Source organism: Vombatus ursinus, unplaced genomic scaffold, assembly GCF_900497805.2.
Source record: "Vombatus ursinus unplaced genomic scaffold, bare-nosed wombat genome assembly UNPS02014802.1, whole genome shotgun sequence".
Lineage (NCBI taxonomy): Eukaryota > Metazoa > Chordata > Mammalia > Diprotodontia > Vombatidae > Vombatus > Vombatus ursinus.
Genome location: NW_020954580.1, coordinates 5,898,462 through 5,910,801, shown reverse-complemented (window position 1 = coordinate 5,910,801; position 12,340 = coordinate 5,898,462). Strand labels below are relative to the sequence as shown.

The window sequence follows — 12,340 nt, the reverse complement described above, 5'->3', positions numbered from 1 at the left end:
CTGCTTTACATACCAGGGAAGAACTATAGCAAGAGTTTGAAGACACAAAGGAGAAAGGATGAGTGACAGAACAATGTCACGATATACATGTCTTTTAATTCTACAGGCAAATACAGAAAGAAAAAAAACTCAACACATCTCCCTATGATAGAGAATACTTACACTTTACATATGATAGAATGCTGGACCTCAAACTCCAAGTTACTAATAACAGGACATGTGTATATCCTAGTAGCTGCAATATCATCTGAAGTCCGTCCTGGAGAATTCTCTTCCCCAGATACAGGCTCAGTCTTCCAAGTTTTATTTAACTTTTCCATGTCCTCCTTTAGCTGATCCAAACACTGACTTAAAAATTCATGTGCATCCTAAAAAGAAAATACACTCGATCAGATCAGAAATAGCTATCTGACATGAAACCTTCTCATTAACTTTCATGATTTAGTTTATCAAAACAAAATACAACTGAATACAAAAGGCAGATATTTACTCCAGGATATCTTAATATATTTGCAATTTGTAGCTTAAAATCTAAAATGGATTTCTAAAAAATTGGCTTAGCGCAGATTATATGTTACTGACTTTACAGCACAAAACCCACTAAGTTTGGACCCTTGTAAATCAACCTTCCAAAACAGTAAAATAAACAGAAATATTACAGTGAAAAATTTTTTTTCCAACTTAAAACAACAATCATGCTAAGATTTAAAAACCATTTCTCACAGACTGCTAAAGATATTTTAAAATAATCATTACTTACATTTTGCATATAGCCAGAGAATCTCTCTGCAGTAGCTGAAATGGCATTTTTTACCTTCTTGAGCAAATCTTTCTTTGTTTCTGAATTACAGACATCTTTTTTAGCAAGAAGGTGGGCAAAGCGTCTAGTAAAACAAAAACACAAAGTTTACAAATTATGAGATTACAAAATACCTTCAGGTATAAACACAAAAATCTAAATTCCTCAAACCTGGATTCTTCTATACCATTGAGACTCAATGTGAGGGGATTAAATTAATAATTACTTTGCATCTGCATTGAAGTTCAGACTAGAATTCTTAACAGTTGGTAAAAAAGACTCTCATTCCATAGGTCCAATCCTCTTCATATCAATTCCCTTTCAGCTTTCCTCCTGAATTTCTGGACCTCAAGACTATGCCTCAGTTTTTCCTTATCCTGCAAATTCCCTCAGTACCTGTGGCCTCCTCACCCTGGAAAATCCAACTTCCCCGAGGCCTTCTCACCTTGAAACACCCCTCCACCAGGCCAGTCCCTTTTTCCACTGGTGAGCTACTCCCAGGGTCTCCATTTTGGGGAAGAGTTCAGGCCAGCCAGCCTTCATTTCCCTCCAGGGTCTGCTCCTGACTTTTTGGACTTCGAAACTATGATCTGGTCCTGGGTTTCTTCATTCTCCTCCCTCATCTTCTATCTGTTTAGCTCCCTTTCGTGTGTACTCTTTTCCCATTAGAATGTAAGCCCTTTGAGGGCAGGGCCCATCTTTCTTTTTGCTGGTTTCTTATCCCCAGGACTTAGTATAGTGTCTAAGAATGTGCTTAATAAATACTTGTTTCTTTACTTCTCTCCCTAAAAAATTTCACATATAAAATTTAGTATCTAATAAGACCTTTCTACAAACTGCTCCTAAGTGGGGAAAAAATTCCCTCAAGGAGCTTACAATTTATCTAAAAAGACAAGAGAGACATGAAAAGTTAAAGAGTAATAATAGAAATTACAAATAAAGATAACTATTACACAAATAACAACTCAACAAACAGTATAAAATAAATACACTTTATTTTCAAAGAAAAGTCAGTCTTCTATCCATCTATTTCCCTCCCTCCACCCTCATTGAGAAAGCAAGAAAAACAAAACCCATTAGAAGCATATATAATCAAGTAAGACAAAATTTCTTATTGGCTATGCTAAAAAAAAAAAAAATCTCATTCTATGCTTTGAGTCTATCACCTCTGTCACATGGTAGGCTGCATGTTTCATCACGAATCCTCAGAAATTGTGACTGCTCATCACTGTTGATCAGAGTTCCCAAGTTGATTCTCTCTCTCTCTCATACACACAGACACACACCAAGACCCATATTCTCACCCTCTCACGTCCCATCCCCCCACGCCCGGACAACAAAGTCCATTACAAACACATGTAGTCAACTGAAACAATTTTCCACATTGGCTGTGTCTTTAAAAAATGTTTCTTTGGGGCAGATAGGGGCACCGTGAATAGAGCTCTGGCCTGAGTCAGGAGGATCTGAGTTCAAATCTGTCCTCAGACACATAACACTTACTGGTTGTGTGACCTGGGCAAGTCACTTAACCTGCTGCCTAACCAAAAAAAAAAAAAAGTTTCTTTTATTCTTTCTGAATGTTTCATCTATCAGGAGGTAGGCAGCATAATTTATCATTAGTCCTCTGGAATCATGGTTGGTTATTATGCTGGTAAGAGTTTAACACAACAGTATATTCTATCACATTTATTTACTATAATCTGTCCATATATTTCTCAATTTTGGGGTACTTCCCCATAGATTCTCATTCTTCACCACCTCAAAAAAGAGCTATTTTGTATATCTTCAGAATTTGTTTTGCTTAGGACTAATCCCTTCCTTATTCTACTTTCTAATTCCCCCTTGCCCCTTCTCCCTTTTATTTTCTTACTGAGTGAAACGTACTTCTGTGTGTTTATGTGTGTGCATACACATGCATTCCTCCTTCTTTTATGCAGTTTAAATGAGTGAGGTCAGCTGCTCCCCCCAACCCTCTCTTCATTGTTTGCATAGCTGTCTATTTGTGAACCCTCATTAGTGAGATAATTTTCCCTATTTTTCCTTTCCTATCCCCACGTATTTTCCCCCCTCTTTTCATTCTGTACTTAAGATCATTAAGACTTAACAGAACCACTCCAACGACTTGCCTAATCGGACTCCTACTATGAACCCTGATGATAGGGAACAGAAAGCACCCATGAATCATTTCTCCATATTTAAATGCGAACAATTTACCTCGTTTATTCCTTACCATTGTTCATTCATGTTTACCTTTTTATGTTTCTCTTCACTCCAGTGTTTGAAATTCAGAGTTTCTCTGCAGCTCTGGTTTCGTCATCAGGAATGCCTTAAATTCCGTTTCATTAAAAGTTCGTTTTTTCTTCTGTGGCATTATACTCAGTTTTACTGAGTAAGTTATCCTTGGCTATAAGCCCACATCTTCTTTGCCTTCTAGAATACTGTATTCCAGGTTGTCCATTCCTTTAAAGTGGTGGCTGCTAAATCATGTATGATCCTGACTGTCACTCCTTTCTTTGACCTGGAATCTTAGGATTTTGGAAATGATATTCCTGGGAGTTTTCATTTGGGGATTTTCCCCAGATGATGATGGATTCTTTCTATTTCCACTTTGTTCTCTGCTTCTAAGAAATGTGAGCAGGTTTCTTTTAAGATTTTTTGCAATATAGTGTCTAGGTTTTTCGGTCTTGGCATTCAGATAGTCTAAAGATTCTTAAATTTTTTCTCCTCAATCTGCTTTCTGGGTCAGTTGTTTTTGCTATGAGATACCTTTTCTTTTCTTCAGTCTTGTTATAATTTTCTTGTTGACTCATAGAGTCACTGGCTTCTAATTGGTCCATTTGAATTTTTAGGGAGTTTGTTGCCTGGGCAACAATTTTTGTACCTCTTGTGTCAAACTATTAATCTCCTTTCCAATTCTTTTTTTTTTTTTTTTAAATGTGAGGCAATTGGGGTTAAGTGACTTGCCCAGAGTCACACAGCTAGTGAGTGTTATGTGTCTGAGGTCACATTTGGAGTCCATGCTAAAAAAAAAAAAAAAAAAAAAAAAATCTCATTCTGTGCTTTGAGTCTATCACCTCTGTCACATGGTGGGCTACATGTTTCAATACGAATCCTCAGAAATTGTGACTGCTCATCACTGTTGATCAGAGTTCCCAAGTTTGTATACACACACACACACGTGTCAAGACCCAGATTCTCACCCTAACTCCAGGGTTGGTGCTCTATCCACTGAGCCACCTAGCTGCCCTCTAATTCTTTCTTCAACAGCTCCTACTTGTTTTCCAAAATTTTCCTCAAAAGCTCACATTCTATACATAAAAACGTTTTAAGCTATTTTTTCAAAACTCTTGCCTAATTTCTTGCAGGAATTCTAATTGAATTTATGCTCAAGCTCTATTTTTCTCTGAGGCAATGCTAGATGTTTTGGTGTCATTCTCTTCTGCATTTGTATCTTGAATACAAGATACAAATATGGAGGTCCATGCCACCATAATAGCTCATTATGGTGGGGTTCTTTTTTTGTATACCCATTCTTCCAGGGACTTGTTGTTATGGCTAGATTCTGTAGCACTTCTATAGAGGGAAGGTCTGGGCTGGTCCTTGTTGCTGCTTTCTTAAAGTCTTAAGTGTTGTGTTATTCCAGGACCCCAGAGGCAGGCTAGGCAGCGGCAAGCTTTCAGTGCTTCTAAGTAGTCTGATCTGGGGCAAAATCTGATTGTTGTCCTCCTGGTCTGAGTTACGTAGTTCCTGACCTGGGTTAGGGTCTGAGCAAGAGAAAAGTTCTTCTTGACTCTACTCCATAAGCCAGCTGGAAAGCTCTGTTGGTTTGAAGTGGCAAAATTGTAAACTCCATTATGGTTCTGGATTCCTGCTCTATTCCTCTGCAAGCTGGGCTAGATGTCAAAGTGAGACTCAGCTTTGCACCTGAAGACTGAGTCACACCAATGCTGCTCTGGCTTCTGAACTTCCTCTTTTCTCTGAACACTACCCAAGGTCTCCTTATCCAGAAAAGCCACTAAGTTGTGCAGGTCCCCTTTACATTTCTTCCTGGATCTGAGACATCAGATTGGGTGGTGGGCAACAAAGGTACCAGTAGGCACCTGTTCTCATTCCAGTACCCCAGTGTGAGTCTGAGACCTCTTCTTACCCTGGTTCTGAGCCTCTCCTAGATGATGGAGTGCTCTGTGCAGTGAGCTTCTTGCTCAATTCTATCTTCAGCATCCACAGACTTCCCTGTCTCCCAAGCAGGCTGGACAAAGGACTCATTGTAACTTTTTCTAGATTTCCCCATGAGGTTTTGGTCTGCTGCATTTTCTAGATTTATCAGAAGTTCCTACAGAAGAGTTCATCACATTGCTTCCTATCCCTCTGCCATCCTGGCTCCACTTTTGGATTCAACCCTCCCTGTATTCTACCTCCTTCTCATTGGCTGAATTCAGTTAACTTATATTTGAAAATGAATGCCAAATGTACTGGCTAATTACCTCAGAAAATCTTTTATTATTAAGCCAAGTTACAAAGTTCTCTACTGGGAAATTACTTTTTAAAAAAGATTTTCAAATTAAAATAAAATCAATCATGGTGAAAAGAAAATGTTCTTCTAAGTTGGGTGAAAATGACCATTCCCTATCTAAATTCTTGCCATTAGTTTACAAAAGAATAGAAGAATTTTGCATACTGGATATTCTAAAAGTAACACACAAAACCTCTGAGAAATATCAAATATATTATGCTTCTCTTAAACAAAAAGGTCCCCTCACCTGCAAAAAAACTATTTGTATGCAGGGGGGAAAAAATAAAGGATAGAAAGCATAACAGTACTTTAAAAAGAGTAAGAATGTTTTACCTAAGAATAATAGTTACCTGATAAGTGCATTCAGTGGTACTTTTTTCCATGGGATACCTTGCTTGAGTAAATCATTAGCAAATGACTGAAGTGAAAATAGGGACTGTAAAATGGCATTCATATAGCAAGTATTTCCCAAATTTGAAAACCTGAAAAATAAGAAACAGAAATACCACTTGAAAACTGTGAAAGGGTTCCTGCTATATAGATTCACTGAAATACTAGCTGAGTTTTCCTTCCTAATTTTGTAGATCCAGGAAATAAGAGGAAGCTCCCTCCCTATACTGAGATTAGAACACTGAACTTAAGTCAGAAGACCCAGAGATCCAAAACTTTCTCAGTCATATGAGTTTGGGCAAATCCCAACTTGAAGATGACACTTTAGAGGTTGCTGCAAGGAAAGAGCTTGCACATATTCAAAGAATGAACTCAGTGGTAACAGCAGCTAGAAGTTAATAAGCATTTATTAAGCACCTACTGTGGCCAAGGAATTGAGATAGACACTACAAAGGAAGGTCAACATTACTATCACAGATTTTGTGGGTAGTGTCTAAATGTTTAAAGCTTTCACCAAAATATATCTGATTTCCCCCAAAATACTATTGTTTCTTTATGCTAGTACGTACATACTCCCTTCAGCTGACTCAATAAATAGGAAAAGAGAAAATTAGTCACCTACCCTTGTAATTGTTGCTGTGAATGAGTAGAAAGGGGCACTCTTGGTTTATTCCATCCAGTATAATCCTGGTTAGACCTTAGTTTTTTTACAGAGAGAGGGGCTGGCTGAGAAAGAAACCCCAAACTCCTTTTGGCAGAGGGAGTCTGGCTTGAAACACTAGTCCTAAAGAAAAGCATAAATAATAATTAGGCCTTACTCTTTAAAAAATGTTCATTTTCCCCAAGCAATTTTGGCAAAAGTCAAGGATTAGTATTAAAAAACAAAAACAAAAAAAAATTGCCTAAAATGAAATATATTCACAGAAATCCTAATCACCTGACACAGTTCTATCAATCAGCATAGATCAGGTTAGTTGATGGACAAGAGATGTGAAGTATATGAAATAACCCCCAGTATAATATTACCTCAACTTGACCATTTTACATGATTAAGAAATTTAAGACTAACTGGTTTATAGAAAAACACCACTTTGAATGCATTCTAATAAAATATACCAGATTCACCAAATAAAACATATTTTGGTTTAGCAAAAAATACTTCAGGAAAGCCTAACTGGTTTGCCAAATGGAAATATAAGACAAATCTCAAATGGTTTCTAGGCCAGACTTGTGAAATGAGTAATGATACTTTACCACTTTTGAAATAAAAGTTAATTTGACACTAAACATTTAGGTTAAAAAATGTTCAAAGCAATAGAAAACTGCTCAAGTCATTAATATTATCGATGATAATGCTCAGGGACTGGGATAAGGAATAAGAGTATTTGTACATGTCAATTCTGCTTCAAATGCCTCTCAAGTAATCATTCTTCCTTAACGGTCATTCCAGATACATACCTTATTTCTCTATGATTTCATCAAGGATTTTCAGTATTTTAATTAGATTCTTTCAAAATGTGGCTCAAAAGTGCAACTTTAGTCAACTCAACTTGACTTTAAAGGGCTATTCTTTTTGTATTAACAGTTTTGAGGCATCATGGTACAGTGTGAAAAGCACTATCATGGGAGTCAGGAGAACTGAGTGATAATCCCAGTTCTGTCCCTAACTACATAGTTATGTGGCTTTGGAAAAATCATCACTCATCTCTGAGTTTCAGATTCCTTTTTTGTAAAATGAAAGGTGTACTAGCTGGTCTCTAAGGTATTTCCCAACAACAAAAATTCTGAGTCTATGATTCTATTATCAATTTCATTATTTTAAGAAATTATTACAACTGCTTATTTTCCCAGAACACATGTCCAATACACAGTAAAATCCAAGGCTTAACTTCTTGAGTAAACAAATAGTTTCCAAGTTATTTGTAGGTCAAACATAAGATTAATACATACCTGTCTAGATTTGAATTTCCAGGAGAGTAATCTTTTGATACTGCTCTACTACCATAAAAGGATGATGATTGTAGGGGCAAAAGTCCTGTATAAAAAGGTACCAAATAGGGAAAATGAGTTCTGAAATCGCTAGTTCGTACTGGAAAGCTATAAGCTAACACAATTGCTCAAGCAATGTGACTGCCTTAAACAGCAGTTGTATACATTAATATTTCACTAGATGAAACAATGGTAAAGCACAAAAGTTGACGAAAAAATTTTTTTTGCCTAAGTCTTGAATAGCTAAAAAAGAAACAAAAAACAAAGAAAAAAGCCTACATTAGCAAGGCTAATCTCAAGACACTTTTCAAAGTATTATAATGGGCGTTGAGAAAAATGTGAATAACTGAAAGTCATAAAGAATCCATAAATTTCATGTGAGTGAGTAGCATTAATCTCTTTCCTAGCCAACTTTTTAATTTAACAGAACTACTTTGTAACAGACAAAACTAATGGGCTTAAGTTTCATTCTTTTTATTTCTCTCGCTAATTCTAAAATAGAGATGCTCATTATAGTAAAAAAGTTTAATTTTAGGGAAACAGAGAAGTTGGGACCTGAATAACATACAAACTGGATAACTGAAGTTTCACCAGGGCAAAAAATATCTCTCCTCTATTCCTCGGAGTGTTGAGCACATTAAAAGCATCCAGTGAATATTTGCTAAATAAACTGAAAGCTCTAGGTACTGTGTTTTATACAATTTTATATTTCTTCCAATGTTTATTACAGTATTCTGCACCTTTTACGCACTTAATGTTTATTGAACAAATGAAGCTAATGTTTATTTAACTAAACTGACATTAATGGATTTATATTTTCAAAAATACTTTATATAAAGAAGTTACTATCTTATCTAAAGACTACTTACCTGATGTTCTGTTCTCCTCTGCCTGTTTCAAGCTTAGCTGTTTCTCTCTACTGCTGTTTAAATACTTCCTTGAAGGATCTGCCATAGCTTTATTGTTCCTAGGCATAATAAATTTACACCAAATATTACTGGCATGCAAAAATTTGTTCATCTTTTTAAGTAGTTTGTCAGTTTATTTCAAATAGTATGTTCAGTGAAGTGCTTTGAGCATGGGGGTTAGCGCGAGAAGGAGTCTATGAGATCAACTAGATCAACTCCCTCACCCTGCACATGGAGATACTGAGGTTAGACAGTAACCTTGTTGGTCTGTACAAGTGACCAAAGGAGAACTCTTAAAAATAACCCCTGTCATCAATAAGTCAAAAGTCAATACAAGACCATAATGATTAAATAAAAACTAGAAAGAACATGCTAATTCATGGTGACAGAAAGAAGCTAAAAAAAATTACACTTTGCTTAGATTTTATTTTTCTTTTCAGTTCCAAATTCTCTCCCTCCCTCCAACCCTCCTCCAACCATTATGAAGGAAAGAAATACCATATCCCTTATATGAGATTACACTTTGCAAAAAGTAAGTTCGAGTGAAATGATTACATTAAGATGGAAAGTGCAAGGTCAGAGGGAGACAACTATTTAAGCTTAGTCCTTTAATATTTTTTAATTTAAATTGTCTGTTTCCTTCATCTTTTTTATGTGGTTAATCTGGATTTTTTTTCCTGTTACTGTCTTTAACTACAAAACTGTAATCAAAGTATATATTGTTCTTTTGGTTCTGCTTTCCTCACTCTGCATCACTTCATATGTTTTTACTTATTTTTCTGAGTTCTTCATGGTCATTAGTTCTTATGGTGCAATAACATTCTATTATACTCATATACCACAACACACTCAAACATTTTCCAATCACTGAAAAACCAGTTAAGTTATTTCTAATTTTTTATTACAAATAGTGATGCTAGGAGCAAACCAGAACAATTTATACTATAATATCAATACTGTAATAAATGAACCATTCTTAAAGACTTAAGAATTCTGATCAACACTACAATCAACCATGATTCCAGAGGACCAACGATGTCATGACAGGGGTGATAGACTAAACAAGATGAGAAACACATTTCTGAAAATAACCAATGTGATAATTTGTTTCAATCTACTTTGCTTATTTGATATGAGTTTCTGTATTTTTTTTCCAGAAGTGGGGAAAAAAATGCTTGATAATTAAAAAATTTTTGATGTACCTTTAAAAAACAAATTAATCTTTTATTCATGAATAAATGGAAAAACAAAGTGTTGCTGGAGTATTTTTATGTAGATAAGCCTTTTTTCTTATCAGTAGTGCTATAATGGGACCACTGGGTCAAACCAAATTTTTTTTGCAACTCTTATTTATATTTCCATACTGCTTTACCAAATAATTTGGACTAACCAACAATTCTATTGGCTATACTTTTTTTTTCCAACCACAGATGCCAAGTCAGCATTTTTAAATAGCTTAGTTCATCTGAGAAGAATCAGATAGAACTCAAGTTGTTTTAACTTTCATTTCTCTGAATATTTTCCCATGTGACTGGTGACAGTTCTCTCACAATTTGCCAGTTCATCAAGCTTAATTCTCAAGGACTGATGATAAAACATACTTCCCTCTTCTGGGTAGAGAGGTGGGGGACTATCGGTACAGAATGTTAGGAGGCAGCTAGGTGGCGCAGTGGAGAGAGCACTGGCCCTGAAGTCAGGAGGACCTGAGTTCAAATCCAAACTCAGACAGTTGACACTTACTAGCTGTGTGACCCTGGACACTTAACCCCAATTGCCTCACAAAAACAAAAACAAAAAATGGTCCAGAATGTTAGAACTGCTGTGGTGATTCGTTCTGCTTGTTTTTCTTTACTACAAGAGAAGATTCTATGTGGGGGTGGAAAGAAATGATTAGGGACCTTTATTATATGAGACCCGTCTTTCTATCTTTGATCTCCTTGGGGAAATTTCTTCAGTGAGACCCTTCTTTCTATCTTTGATCTCCTTGGGGAAATTTTCTTCAGCAAAATTTCTAAGAATCAAAGGGCATGAACATTTGTAAGCGTAATTTCAAACTGTTTTCCAGAATGACTGGACCGATTCACAAATGTATTAACAATGTATTAGTGTGCCTATCTCTCCATAAGCCCTCCAACATTTACCATTCCCATCTTTTGTCATCACTGCTAAATTGCTGAATGGCAGCTAGGTGGCACAGTGGATAAGGCACTGGGCCTGGGGTCAGGAAGACTCATCTTTTCGAGTTCAAATCTGACCTCAGACACTTACTAGTTGTGTGACCCTGGGCAAGTCACTTAACCCTGTATGACTCAGTTTACTCATCTGTAAAATGAAATGGAGAAGGAAATGGCAAACCACTTCAGTATCTTTGCCAAGAAAACCCCAAATGGGGTCACAAGGAGTTGGACACAACTGAAAAGACTAAACAGCAAGGTTTTCATATAAGACTCCTTTTATCTATTCCCATCAGCACCACCTTAGTACAGTTCCTCATCACCTCCACCTCACCTAGATTATTTCAGTAGCCTGAATGGTTTCCCTGCCTCAAGTCAATCCCCACTACAGCCCATCCTACATACTGCAGCCAAGTGACTTTCTTAAGGTCTGACAATGTCACTTCCCTATTTAACCAACTCCAGTGACTCCTTATTGCCTCTAGGATTAAATATAAATCCCTGTCTAGTTTTTAAAACCCTTAATACCCCCCAAGCTATCTTTCCAGTCTCATCAGACATCACTCCTACTCCCGTCCACTCTGATCCAGCCAAACTGGTCTTCTGTTTCGTCCTTACCCACAGTACTCCATCTCCTACGCCCAGAATTCACCACTTGTTTCCTTCTGTCTCACAAAATTACCCCTCTTCTTTCAAGATGCCACTCAAGTCCCACAGAGCCTTTCCTGAACTCCTCCTCCCAAATGACACTAATCTCCCTCTCAAGTTACCTTGTCTCCTCAATCAGAATGTAAGCCTTTTTTGAATAGGGATTATTTTTCTTTATACTTGTATCTCCAGTGCCTAGTATATAATAGGTGCTTAATGCCTGTTGATTGATACCATTTGTGAAAGTTTATGGAGTTCTGCCTAAAATCTTACTAAATGGCACCATAATTTTCAGAGGTTAAATGATAATATTCCATCTTCCTATCTCCCTTTTCCTCTTTTCTTATTAATGATAACAATTAAAAGTTAATTCCAAAAGAACAAATGCTACTAAAAATCTATTCAAAGGTAATAGCACCATAGGAAAGATCCTTATCCAACTTCCTATTTTATAGCTGAAGAAACTTAGGCCCTGATAGAAGTCAAGTGACTTGACCACAGCGAACATAGAGAATTATCAGCAGATCCTAGATGTGAAGCCTGGTAATGCAGTTCCGAATCCAGTGTCCTCTCTATTCCATTAGCCCTGTGCTCGTTCTGTCCCTCCTGGCACTACAAATAATAAGCACTGGCAAAATAAGAGGGCAACAGCTGCCACATCATTTTTTTCAGATAGCACACAGTTTAATACCATCATTTAATACCTATTCAGTTCTCTAACCATCTGTACTGTATTCCCTGGTGGATCCAACTATCAGGATAAAAAACACTAATGCAATGCCACAAGGGGTTTTATGGCAACTTACGATGATGAATCATTTTCCTTAGGGTAATCTTCATTCATCTCTGACCCTGTCGACAGCAATCTTTTTCTCTTTTCATTCCTACAGAATACAGAGAATAGATATTCTAAAAATTA

General features: G+C 36.6%; 1 protein-coding gene across 1 annotated transcript in view; it reads right to left on the bottom strand.

Moving 5' to 3' along the window:
• Positions 1-12,340, bottom strand: part of USP37 (ubiquitin specific peptidase 37) — a 66,124-nt gene that overhangs the window by 35,015 nt on the left and 18,769 nt on the right. Inside the window, exons 7-13 of the mRNA XM_027873913.1 lie at positions 12,228-12,305; positions 8,561-8,658; positions 7,653-7,737; positions 6,325-6,486; positions 5,663-5,794; positions 761-884; positions 163-368 (exon numbers count right to left, since the gene is read on the bottom strand). Of these exons, the coding sequence (XP_027729714.1) occupies positions 163-368; positions 761-884; positions 5,663-5,794; positions 6,325-6,486; positions 7,653-7,737; positions 8,561-8,658; positions 12,228-12,305 (885 nt within the window). The remainder of the gene's footprint in view (positions 1-162; positions 369-760; positions 885-5,662; positions 5,795-6,324; positions 6,487-7,652; positions 7,738-8,560; positions 8,659-12,227; positions 12,306-12,340) is intronic.